We start from the raw sequence: 14,029 nt of genomic DNA on the forward strand, positions 1-14,029 counted from the left end.
TTCCTGTAGAACTCTCCGGGACTGATGAGGTGATGTTTACACAAATGTTTGGATGAAGTCACTGGGATATTTTTACTAGATGCCCAGATATGTTACTAATCTTCTCTCTCTATCCTCTCTCCACCCCATTAGGTCAGTAGGACCATAGGAGAGGCATGGTATTATTGCTCCCTGTAATCCTAATGCCCTTTATTTTTTTCCCCCTCAAAAGTCCTCCCAATGGCTTTCTTATTTTCTTATATGTCTCCGACAATAACAATGAAGACAGACATCTTACTGCTTTGCTAAATATGCCCACCAGTCTGCAAAGCAGCAAACTATTATTAAACACATTCTCTTTGATTAAAAAGGTAATTAAGTTTAGGCTTGCCTTGAAGCACCGTTCCATCATTTCCACCCTTGGCAAATATGCAAACTCTGCCTTCATTCTTTCTTTTCTCTGCTCGGCTGCTTTTGTTCGGTCACATGGCAATTACCCAGTTTGATTAGTGACTCCCGGATCGCTTTTCCAGTCTTTATCTTCAGGATTTACATTCATTGTAAATAACAGAATGCGAATTTCTCCTTAACTAAAATTCTGTTTCTGCCATGGCACAGAATTGCTTCTTTCTGCCTAAATTATCGGTTTGAGTATATTCCCTGTTAAACTTTTCCTGCATCAGTCTTCTGCATATTTATGTCTGCTTCTCTATTTTTTTAAATATTATTTGGAATTTTAATTCAGTCTGCCAACAATATGACCCCTAAATAAATTTGAAACAACCAGGACAAAGTGGTGTATCTTTTCTAGCAAGCCATAGGTAATGAGTTCTTTCACTATACCCAGCTGTGCCGCACACTATTGGTAACAAGTGGGGAGAGGGTGTGGACAGTTTCCTTACTGCAACCATGTCTCTGCGAAGGCTGAGAGCAAAGGCTCTAGAATAGAGTTATACTCTAGGCCCATCTCAGCAGTATGACCGTGGGCAAGTTGCTAAGCCTCAGTCTTTTCATCTGTCAAATGGTGATATAATAATACTCACTTCATAAAGCTGTTGTGAGAATTTAATGAGTTAACCCACATAACCTCATGAATGGCACATAAAAAAGAGTTAAAATAAAATTAGCTAATATTGCAATTAAAAGCCATTTGCAAAAAGGATTTCGTTCTGTATATTTAGTGTGACCATTGTTTGTTACTCATCTCAGCCTCATAGATGGACTAGGTAATGCAGCATGGTAAAAAGATTTTCCTCAAGAGTTCATGGAGACTTCTGGTAAAGACTAAAGTAAAGCTAAGCTCTCAGACCCTCGAATACCCATTATAGCAGCCTCTGTGATTTTTATAAAATGTCTGTACACATCAGAAGGAAAAGGTGCCATGAGCAAAGAGTTGAATTTTACAATACACTACAAGTCACCTGTAAAATCCTTGCAACCCTATAGAACTCTACCTCTGCAGCATTTGACCACTCCCTCCTTCTGATCCTCTCTCCTTTGGATCTCCATGATGATACTCTCTTATGACCCTTCTCTCCTCTTTCTGGCTTTTCACCTGTGTGCCCACCATCTTTCTTTGTCAGTCTCTCATATACTGGCCATTTTCTGGGTCCCATCCACTCTTCACTTCTCTTCTTATTCTATACACTCTGATTGAATGACCTTATCTACTCCCTTCGCTTCAACTACCTAGATTTACCGGACAGACCTTCCAACTGAATACTGGGCTTTTCCGCTTATTCCGTAGCCAACTCAAAACAAAACATATGCAAAGCTGTTCCTCCTCCTATGTTCCTCATCTTTGGGAAGAACACTTTTCACCTAGTTTCGCAGATCACTGGGATTCACCATTGTCTCCTCTTTCTTCTCCACCCAGTTAGATGCCAAGTCCTATAACACCTACCTCTGTGGTAACTCTGGACTCCATTTCCTTCTCTCTACACATGTTACCATTCATTAACCCAGCTTTCATTAATTTTCATTTCTTACCTGACTAGTGTGACCACTCTCCCTCCAATTTCATCACTCACCATTTTCTACCCTCATGTGTGATAAACTGCATTCAATTCTATGAACAACCCATTCTCTATTATTCTCTGCCTTTCTATATACTGCTCCCTCTATCCTGAAATACTTTTTTTCCTCACCTCTGCAGAGCTCAGCTTAAGATTAACCTCCTCCCAGTGGCTTTTATTGACTCCCCATCTGCCACACAGTGTGGATTCAGCATCTTTCCTCTGGACTCCCACAGAAGGAAAAAAAATGGTGAAGAACTGATCAGAGACTCTACATCCAACTCATTCCTTTAGATTATCTAACTTTTAATTCTGAATCCAGACTGTACATATATAAACATACACAAATGAATATTTCTGTGATTGGTTGTATATACATATAAAATACCTGGAAGTATATAACCAAATTGCAAACTACGGCTAGCATTGGGGAGTGAGGATAGGAGGAAGCCGGAGACTTTCACTCTGCCTAAAGAATTTTATATGCTTTTAAACAATAAACATAAATTACTTTTACAATAAAGATCTTTATTTACAGTTATAAAATGATATAGCAAGAATCATTACTGAGATTAATTACTGAAAAATTTAGGAGGAAAATAGGAAAGGAATCAGGAGTAACTTTTATGATTGATGTAAATAACAAAAAAATTCTTTTTTAAACCTTTAAAAAGATAATGACTGCATTTAATTTTATAAGTTCTACAAAATGATATTCACAAACAAATCTTAATAAATCAGAGTCTTATCAGTTAAGTGTTGCTTTCTAGAGATAAGAGCAGTGATTTAGTAAGAAAAACATGCTTTGAATGCCAGGGAAGCAAAAGCCATGCTCCGCTTACCTTTCAGGCATCTACACATTCAACTCCACCCAGTTACTGCCATTTATCTACCTTAGGGACAAAGGATTTCATTTTACATATGGACAAACCACCCCACATTGGTTGCTCTAAAGTTTCCATACGTGAAGCTACAGCAAACAAGAACCAAGCCAAGCAGGAGCAGATTCCAATGGCTTGAGCAAAATACTATTATTCAGTAGTGAGCTGGTGACATCCATCTTTCCTATGGATAGAGACACAGTCCTATGACAAGGACAACTGTCAAAACCACCAGTAGAAGCAAAATTAAAGAAACTGACTCTAGTTTCTAAAGGGAAAGAAATATCCTTGTCACTACTTCTTCTTTAAAGTAGCACAGTGGAACATGTTACATTCAGGTGCTTCACACTATGCTTTGCGCAAAAGTCAACAAGCCTCTGTTGAAATAATTTTTTAAAATTTTTATCGAAATTTCATTGAGAGGAATACATTAAGCAAATGTTAAGAAAATGAGGACTTTATAGTATCTAGAATGGCTTACAGGTATGTTTTTCTTTAGCCTGTGAGAACTTCCCACAAGCAAATATATGTATAGAACCTCCAAAAGGATGGGGTTGTAGTAGCAGCTATCATTCCTGAGCGTTCGGCCATTGCCACTCTTAGAATCAGCTCAGTTCCGTTATGAGAAGGCAGCTGGAGCCACTATGAGACTCTTGACAAGGCTTATTCTGATGAGCATTATGATGTAGGCTCAAGGCAAGCACAGCCCTTTCCAATCTGTCACTTAGCTGTTTATAGTAAAGAAGTCACGTGATCAGAGTCTTATCTCCATTCATGTCATGGATCTGAAGTTACTCAAAATACATAGTCAGAAACACAGCAAAAAGACAAGCAGATATTTGTCCTTGGGCTTATTTTTCCCTGTTATGAGTTGCTACATCACTCAAGATGATGGTCTCTCCGTGGGCTACAGTAGAGAGATGACTCCAGGACAGCCATCAGGATTTTATAATCAGTCACTGCAAAGACCAAGAGGCCTAATTTCTGAGAGATTCTGAGTCATGGTCCATCTTACCAGGTTTATTTCTAAGCAAGAATGTCTGCGTTTGAAAAAAAACAAAGGGCCCTGTGAACTTTTAATAATGGGAGGTTCTAGAGCAGCTGGAGAGAACCATTTTAAAATTCATTTTTCTGCAGCCAATTAGGCAAATGTATTGCAAATCTGATTTTGGAAAGGAATTAAGTGGATACAATGTTTTAATTCCGTTTCATGCTCTTCATTGAACTAAAAGTCTTAGTCTGTCCGTCACAGTAGAATTGTTCCAGACGATCATTGTCTTACTAAATACTGGAGTTGTGCAATCACTCTAGACCTTAGCAAGGCATGACCCACTATAATAATCATAGTAAAATTACCCAGAAGTTAGAAGTAACGGATTAGATATATACATAGCCACATGGATGGCTCTTAAAAACATAATGCTTAATAAAAAAAAGAAAGAGGGGCCGGCTCCGTGGCCGAGTGGTTAAGTTTGCGCGCTCCGCTGCGGCGGCCCAGGGTTTGGATCCTGGGCCGGACATGGCACCGATCGTCAGGCCATGTTGAGGCGGAGTCCCACATCCCACGGCTAGAAGGACCTGCAACTAAGATATACAACTATGTACCGGGGAGGTTTGGGAAATAAAGTAGAAAAAAAAAAAAAAAGGAAGATTGGCAACCGTTGTTAGCCCAGGTGCCAATCTTTAAAAAAAAAAAAAAGGAAGATTGGCAACAGTTGTTAGCCTAGGTGCCAATCTTTGAAAAGAATAAATAAAGTTATAAAAAAAAAAGAAAGAAAGAAAAGAAGCATTGCATAACATAATCACATTCATGCATACAATACACATTTTGAAGGAAAATACACAAATAAAAAGATACACATTAAAGACATTAGAATGGTTGCCTGGCATGAGGAGGGAGGAAGTAGAAAAGGAGAGGAATATGGAGATAGAGGGAATAAACAAACAAAATAAAAGAGAAGCCCTGCACAGTCCAATGATGATAAAGTACCATAAGCCTAAGAGTCTGTAATCGTAAACTCAACTCTGCACTTGAGGTCCAAACTGGTGTGAGGGGTCAAGGAGGAGGAGAGCAGACCTCAGCAAAATATAACCTAAATGCTAATTCCCCTCCTTACTATCTTAGATTAGAAATCCAGGGGCCATATCACTATTCTCTTTTAATTTAGTGCACAATACAAAATTATTTTCAAAGAGGAGCACAATAAACAACTATTACGAAGATGGTGTCTGTATATTATTCTTCTTACCCACCACAAAATATCTTCCGTGTACATCCCATTATAACCCTGTTCAGTTCACACTCGAGAGAAAACCAGAAAACTCTGAAGAAGAATCAAACTCACCTTCAAAGCCTTCATTTATGACTCCAGTAGGGTTTGCTTCTTCTCTGCAGTGAGAAATATTATTTAAGGACAAATTTCTGAATAACTGAAGCTGTTCTTGAATCTTATGGAAAGTAGGTCTTTGATCAGGTTCTTGCGCCCAGCACTGGGTCATTAAATTCCACCTGGATATGTGGGTAAAGACATGAAAGTAAATGGTGATTGGATATCAAACATTAGGCAATCATTACTGATAACCCAGGTAAGGCCATTTTAACAGGAAAAGAATTTGAGTTATTGTTGGTTTTCCACAATTAATATAACTAAATTGCAACAAAAGTTTTGGTTTCTTATTTAACAGCGGCTTGCAATATTACTACCTTTATTAGACAACACGTTTCTTTTGAAAAGCTGACATTTTAATAATAGTTTTTGATCCAAATAAGTAGATGGATAAAATAGATGGTTGGAAAATGTTTACTCAGCAAATAAGGGAATGAACAATTATAAAAATTATTGAAGAGGGGCCAGCCCCTGGCTTAGTGGTTAAGTTTGGCATGCTCTGCTTCAGCAGCTCAAGTTCATGGGTTTGGACTTCAGGCACAGACCTACACCACTCATCAGCCGTGCTGTGGCAGTGACCCACATATAAAGTGGAGGAAGGTTGGCACAGACATTAGCTCAGGGCTAATCTTCCTCAGAAAAAAAAATTATTGAAGAAGCTGAGATTAAAAAGACTTTATATTCATATGTTGATATCTAAAACAAAATCTAAGATTTACTCCAAGCCACACAGACATTTTGTGGCAGAACCAGAGGTGGAAACCAGATTTGAGTCCAACGCTTTTATTCTTTATTTCATTGTCATGTTATTTAATGTCAGATCCCTATACATTAATAGCTGGCTGATTAAAAATTATCTTTTTCTGTAACAGTTGTCTAAGAATTGTCTGTGCAGCATTCTTAACTAGTGTCCACTCATCCATTCAACAAAGATTTGTTGGGTGCTTATTATACACCAAGCAGTATATCAAGAGCTAAGGATGTGACAGTGTGGCCCCCGTCCTTGTAGAGGATACATATAGTAAATGTAGGAGGGTGACAAAATTTATCACATTACAACCCACATGAGTAGGAAAAAAATGTAGCTCTTTTATATTATCTGTAACTAATTAGGTCTTTCTCAGAGTCCGCGCCTAGCATTAACTTCATTTAGTACAATGCAGTTTAAAACCTAGTCCAAGCCAATATTTTAAACAATCCCTTTTAGGTATTTCTCAGTCTTTTCTGGCTTACAACTCAGTCTCTTATTTTTCAGCGAGTCCTACTCCTTCTGTCCTCTTTCGCAAGATGGTTTCAGGATACGTGTTGGGTGGAAGTCTTATGTGACTTATAGTGGCACAGCAAAGGATCCTTTGGAGCCCACTGTGCCATCCAGATCTTTGCTAGTCTCAGAGTGTCCCAGAGTGGCTGGTCGGGTCCATCCTGCAGGCTTCAGCTGCTATCTTTAGTCTATAATCACTTCACCTTTTCTTTTGGCCCTTCCCCACTGGGCTGATGACCCTCCCTTTTCTCTCTCTAGTTGCAGGCTTCTCTGAGACGGCATCATGTCCTATATCTGCTGACAAGGCCCAGGGAATCCATTCCTGCTTCTGTTGCAGGCCCACAGGGTGCTCCTTGGCCAAATCTCTAGTTTCAATAAGATGTTCATACCTTTGGGAAACGAAGGAGGCTTGGAAGCACAAGCTAGGCAGTCTCTGTCTGGACCTTCCTCGTGATTCTGGGTCTCCAAGTCAATGTGGGGGTCCCTGCTCAATGATCTCCTTGCCATCCTCTGAAACTGGAGGCAGTTGCGCCATGCCCTTGCTGTTGCCCACATCGAATCTAACCGCAGCCTACAGAGGAGGTTTCAGAACCTACATATCCAATATCTTCACCCTCCTACCTCTATCTGTCAAGATCTCTTCTTTCAACACTTCTCCAGGGTTTAGAAGGAGTGAGGGTTCTACTCACTTCCTAATTTTTATTAGATTATCTGTACATAGAATTGTATGTTCTAGTTACTCAAACCTGGCATTTAATATACTAACAAGAAGCTAAAGGGTTCTAGATAACTCTTTCTCCTCCAGGCTCGGTTTTCAAGTCTACTGATTTTCTAAAAAAGTCAAGTATCTGCTCTGTTTTTTGACTTTATGAAGCTATAAGGCAGATTGAGGACAGGGAGAGAGAAACTGATAAGGATAAATTGGGAAGTATTTTAAATTTTAGTTCTACTATATCAACCAATAAACGTACAGTTACAAATTAAGTTTTTTTAAAAGTACTAAAAAAAATGTGACATCTAATAGAGGAGAAACATTTTTGGTAAGTTGCTCACAGAAAGCGCCTCTGCAGAGGTGACATTTAAGCCACAGAACTTTGTAAGAAAATAAGATGTTAGTCATGGGAATAGGGTGGGGACAGGAGTCAGGGAGCAACTAGAAGAGGGGAAAGGCATGTGTAAATTCCTAAATTTGGAAAGAGGTTGGCACATTTTAGAATCTGAAAGAAAGCAGTGTGGCTGAAGAACAGTCACTGAGTGGGAGAGCATGAGAGATGAGGTCAGAGGAGGAAGCGAAATCAGGCAGGTCGCACAGAGCAGGCTAGGAGTTGGATCTTATGACAGTGCAATGGAAAGCTGTTGAAGGTTTTTAAGCAGGCATGATCTCTACATTTTCAAAGGATTACTCTAGCTGCTACAAGTGGAGAATGGATTATAGAGGGGCTGCAGAAGCAAGGAAGTTATTAAAGAAGACTAGGTGAGAGATAATGATGGTTTGGACTAAGGTAATGGCCATGGAGCTAGAGCAGGATATATTCGATCGCTAGGTGACAATAACCCAGAAATCATTACAGGTGTTATATTTAAAACAGTTACTACCTATTTTAGGAATTACAATGGAATCTGCGTTCCATTATAATGTGGTATCCAAACTCTACTTCCGTCTCTTTCATTTCCTAACAATTCCCTCAAGTCATAGTATTCCATATCAGAGGACTATGGTGAAAACTAATATTGATCTGATGACTTTTCATATGTACTATAAGGAATTTGTATTCTGGATATAGAGTGCCAAACTTGGCTCTATTTCTTAAAAATTAGAGAACCTAATCTTTTACGTATTTCTTTATAACCTGTGGCATTTAGATATAGAGATTATACAAAGATCTCAATGACTGATAATTAGAAGTTGAAATAAAATCTTATAACTGATACTCAATCATGGAATTTAAACCAATAATTAAAGTAGAATCTTGATGAGTAACCTAATGGTTGTTCTAAGAGACAAGAGGAGAAAGGAAAGTATAATTCTCCACAAGAAGCATATCCTTCTGAAAATAAAGTTGTGGTTCAAAGACATTGCCAAAGAGGAGAGAGAATCTCTCAAGAGTTGCCATATTTCAATTATGAAGTTTTTACTTATTTTATTTTACTGTATTTACTCTATTTATATTTTTTATTTACTCTGTTTATAGCCTCATTCTATGAAGGACTTCAAGACACTTAATAGAGATTACTTAGAAGAAGAGAAGGAAAGAAAAAGAAGGAAGAAGGAAGGAGAGGAGGAGGGAGGGAGGGGAGAGAAGCCATCCTTAGAGTTGTCACTCAGCCACTCTGTACCTCACCCACTCATACTACCTTCCAAAAGTTTGGCCTCTTGTTTAATCCACATAATTTATTTGAGCAAATATTCCTAGTTTTGTCCTCTATAGAGGCTTTAATTTACTTTGAATCCAGTCATTTTTTTTAACAGCAAAAACACATGACCTGGCAGCATACAAAACCTTTCTCTCCCAACAACCAAGGGACAAATGAGTACTGAGTTGCCCTAGATTAAGAAAAGAGGAGCTCTATAAAGCAACAGTCATTTAAAAGTAAAGAGTTCAACTTGTGCTCTTAAACAGCACTAAGCTGGCAATGGAATAAAATAAAGAGGCTTTTAAGAATTTAATAATCCTAAAAATGCATTTCTTACATCTTCCAGATAAACTAATAACAACTATACGTTTGGCATAGGAGTCTTTACTTACAAATATGCACTTCTCACAATTCAGTGTCATTCATTAGATACTTGTACTAAGTTATAGTCACCAATATTCAAGTATATTACTCTAAATAAACGTATAAGTCCTTCGTTTTTTTAAAAATTTACTTGAGCCGGTTGTTCTAGCTCTAAACAGATACACACTTACTATACTTGAAATATCTCATTTAGCTAAGTGTTTGGGTTCGAGTTATTCCATTCACCGTGCCAACACTTTACTCCTCTTTGCCTCAATTTTTTTTTTCAAAATAGCATGAGACTCATTAGCCATGTTTATTTTTAGTCTCTATGAGTAAAGTCCTTGAATTCACTAAGCAACTAAAACAGATGAAAATTCCATGGCATCTTTCAGTATGAAGGGGAAGAGTTTCTATAGTTTTTCAACAAAGCACGTAAAATACAGATTTTAAGAACTTCCTTACTCAGTATACCCAATCCTGAGAGATCCAATTAGCATCTAGGTGTACATATTTTTTAAGAGGTAAAAATAAGATGGTGAATCTCCACGTCTCCCATTGCCGCCTCCTACATTTGAGAGACTCTCCAGTAGTTCCAGTTGCCACTGTGATACATGTGTCAGAGGATCCCGAAGAGTTCTCACTTGAAGGAGATTGCCTTTTGACCCCTCTTCTCCAGAGTGGGGTGGCTGTTGTGCAAACTAAAAGCTGAAGAGACTACTGAGAACTGGGCTTTCCACCATGCATCCCAGGCTATGGAAAGAAGGGCAGGAATGCTCTGAACCCCTGCATTCCATTAATAGCTGAGCACAGCGTAGCCATCTGTGGGCTCACCTGACCCAGGGTGCATCCAGGTGCTGAGTATTTAAGCAGTGAATAGAAGGTGCAGCACGGCTCAATGCAGACTTTCAACTCTCTAAGCTGGGCCTGTGATCTCCGAGAACTGCTTCAAATAAAAATCAGTTCCCTCTGTACTTTAAGGAGAGTAGTTAATCTTTATCATGACAACTTAAGGCCATGGCCAGATTGAATGGCATCGCTGAGAGCTCCATTTCCTAGCACAGCTTGTTTTCCTGGTTGGCAATGGATGGTTAACCCTTCCTGGGCTCTGAAAGCACTCGGCACTTGGAGGGCTTGGAGCATTGTTTGGTTTTGAATTACTAAGGTTCAAACGAATTTCAAAACCACCATTGGAAAATTTTGGTTTCAAAGAAACTGTATTTTTATAAAGTTAGAGCAAAAACGTATCCAACTGAATAATTATTCAAGACAAAGTTAAACAGAATATTATCTTTCTCCACTTATGGTCAGGAATATATTTCTAGCACTTTCCTAACACTCCTTCCTCTCATCCTTCTAGTTGCATTTTTGGATACCTTGGATAGTGCAAAGTTCAACACACCTACATTTTTCTGCTCCACAATGGGGCAATTAACTCCCCACCACCCCCCTCCCTAAACAAAATAAATGAACACATTGATCAAAATGCATAATTCAGGGATTGATTATGAAAGTGCCTATCCAAAAAAATTGCATAATTGTGATGAGGTACATTACCCCCTACGGGGAAAATATACCAGATAAAATTCAAACAGAATAATAACAATGTTGTGCAATCGAAATTCTGGGGAAAATTTCTGAGTGTTTGATAGACGTGTAAGAGATGCAAAACAGTTATTAGTTTGCTAACTATTTAATAAAATGAATTTCATACTTAGGTATGCTGGAGTTTTTTCCTGAAGCCCTAGATCACAGATTTTCAAATTTTCTGTAATTGCTTACCCCTAACTTACAGAATTTTTTCCAACTCCCTCAAAAGGATCATGAATCATATTTTAAGGCACTGTCACCAAACTTGTTCAGGTATGTGTATATCTGATCTCTGTGTAAATATCCTAGAGCCTGTAAAAGCTAAATCAGAAACAAGCAGTGATTCAAATCTTCTTCTAGCTGGAAGATTTAAATAATACAGAAACATTCACCAGTAGAGCATCCAACCAAGGTGCCCAGTGCTTAATCATCTTTTGGCTCCAGTCTGAATAACACAGCATAGTCAAGGCAGTGCAACCATGGTGTGTATCCGCATACTGCTAATTCCTTTTGCACTTGTCTGTACCACATAGTTTAGCACTTTATTACATGTTGGCTTGTTATCCAACTGCTCCATGTGTGTGTCTTTTCTTCCAAAATATATTCTGAAATGCTGAAGAGCATGGCCCTGGGTTAAACACCTCTGTATTCCATACAATCCTTAGCATGTTATCATGCACATAGCCGAGGAGTGGATACTTGTTGATTACATGTTGTTTTAGAAACTTCTTGGGTAAAACACCTCTTGGAAAAAGTTTCAAGACTTGATATTTCTGCTGAGGTTGTTAAAACAAGAAGGTAAGTTAGTACTCAGCAAAATAACTTGGCTTGTTTTTCTTTCACAATTAGATCAAAATCACCTACTCTTCTGAGCATCACAAATTTATTAGAATTCAATAGTGGCCAGGATCAATTAGATAGAGCCACTAATACTTAGTCACTTTGCGTTAAGTTCATAAATAGATAATCTGTATAATCTTCGGTAGTACATGTAATATATCCCAATATCAGCTATATCAACAAAGGCAGTCCAACTTTTAAGCAACATATTCCTATTTAATAGAATCTTTTAATATGCAAAGTAAGATATCAGCCAAATCAGATCTTCCAAAATAAAATGAATATGTGTGTATACACACACACACACACACACACACAAGGAGCTTTTACTTATTTATTAAAATTCACTTAACCAGGAGTATAAATATATTTTACTCTTCTAAATTTTGTATCCAAGGTGAAATAGTATGTGTACATCTAAATAAAAAGAAACTATCATGTACTCAGTAAATTAAGTGCCACAATTGATTTACAATTTATGTAGAATATATACAAATATATAAATCCCAGTTTTTACTTTAAAATACTGGACCAATGTGGCATAAGATTGCATGTGCACATGTTTTTTGTTTTGGGGGTACTTAGGTTAACATGTTAACTTACAGATCATCAGGACAGTTTCTCGGCGGCTCCAGTCTCCCTCCTGTTTGCACGTAGTGTAAGACATCAAGGTTAGAGTGAGCTGGATAAGGCTGATGACCAAGAGTTAAAATCTCCCAAATCAGAATCCCGAAAGACCTAAGGATATTAAAGAGTTTGCTTTAGTTATAGTTATTACAAACATAAGATATATAGTAGTTTCTCCAACATAATCATTCCTGGGGCTAAAGGGGTCTGCTTTGTGATTGGCATTATTGGCAAGAAATGGGAGACACAAAAGCAAGTTGACCACAAGAAAAATAGAACAAGAAACTGCCTACTAGCAACACTTCAAAGGTGATAGGAAAGCTTAGTGGGGGCATGAACACACACACACACACACACACACACACACACACACACACACACTTTGCTCCTCCTCCCTGGTTGATCCTGCACTGCAGAGCTCCATGACCTAGACTTTTATAGCCTCAATATGCAGGCATACCTAGGGGTGAGAAAGAAAGTATTTCACCTTTTTTTCCCCCGAGTTTAACTGCTAGTAAACATGGAGAGGGAAGGCATGAATAAAAACTGGCAGCACTTAGGACCAGTTTTATCTCATCCCCAATTTTTCCTAGGGCCAGTGCAGCTTAAAAGTTATTGGACAAATCTTTACATTTTGAGCAGCTCTAATTAGAACTTTGGGATCAACAAGCAAAAATGAGACATCCTATTCAAATAATAAAGAGAAATCTAAACCTCCTCCATGTCCTAATCCTTTTTTTTTTGTTTTTGAGGAAGATTAGCCCTGAGCTAACATCTGCTGCCAATCCTCCTCTTTTTGCTGAGGAAGACTGGCCCTGAGCTCACATCCGTGCCTGTGCCCATCTTCCTCTAGTTTATATGTGGGACACCTGCCACAGCATGGCTTGACAAGTGGTGCGTAGGTCCACACCCGGGATCCAAATTGGCGAATCCCAAGCCGCCAAAGCAGAATGTATGAACTTAGCTGCTGCACCACCAGGCTGGCCCCCAATGTCCTAATCTTTTTGAGATCCATGATTTAAAGTCTACTTATAAATTGACGATCAAACATCCCCAAATAGTAGGCATTTGGACACATACTTGAACATCAATTCATAGGTACCCATTCCTATTAATCCTGGTCTTTACACTTTGGGAGAGTAATAAAATTACTTGAAGTAAATATCTATTTCAATATACTCGTAAGATAAAGGACGAAAACTGATCGGAGGGAGGGGTGTAAACTGCTGAGACCCAGGAACAGTCCCACTTTGGCCACCAGCTTTCACTTCAGCTTGAGGCAAATCACTTAACCTCTTTGGTCTTCTGTTTTCTCAGGTAAAAAACAGATAAGATGATCTTTCAAGATCCCTTCTGGCTCAGACATTGTATGGTTCTGCCCACGTTTCTCCGCGTCCTATTAAGCTCACCATACGTCAGACTGAGTAGTGAAGATTCCATCCACTAAACTTTCTGGAGCCATCCACCGAACAGGGAGCAGGCCTTCTCCTCTCTTCCGGTAGTAATCGTTTTTATAGATGTCCCTTGCGAGTCCAAAGTCCCCAATCTTCACTATCCGTGATGGATTGCTATAGTCCTTCACAGAGACAAGACAATTCCGGGCCGCCAGATCCCTATGGCAGAAGTCATATTTAATAAGAAGAATAATAATAAAGTTCCAGAGATCAGACAACTAATAACACTAGTGGGTCTGTGGACAAGAGAGACTTTTTGCAGAAATTATTGCTATTT

The 14,029-nt window shown here is 38.6% G+C and overlaps 1 protein-coding gene across 4 annotated transcripts in view; it reads right to left on the minus strand.

Moving 5' to 3' along the window:
• ROS1 (ROS proto-oncogene 1, receptor tyrosine kinase) overlaps positions 1-14,029 on the minus strand; it is a 105,548-nt gene that overhangs the window by 6,111 nt on the left and 85,408 nt on the right. For 3 of the 4 annotated variants that reach the window (XM_014734715.3, XM_070223686.1, XM_023650973.2), the window contains 3 exons: positions 13,708-13,911; positions 12,275-12,409; positions 5,221-5,384 (listed from right to left, as the gene is read on the minus strand). In XM_014734715.3, coding sequence (XP_014590201.2) covers positions 5,221-5,384; positions 12,275-12,409; positions 13,708-13,911 — 503 coding nt within the window. Of the gene's footprint in view, positions 1-5,220; positions 5,385-10,439; positions 11,608-12,274; positions 12,410-13,707; positions 13,912-14,029 lie in introns of those variants that run through there. The other variant, XM_070223685.1, reaches the window with a different exon arrangement.

This window comes from Equus caballus, chromosome 10, assembly GCF_041296265.1.
Source record: "Equus caballus isolate H_3958 breed thoroughbred chromosome 10, TB-T2T, whole genome shotgun sequence".
Lineage (NCBI taxonomy): Eukaryota > Metazoa > Chordata > Mammalia > Perissodactyla > Equidae > Equus > Equus caballus.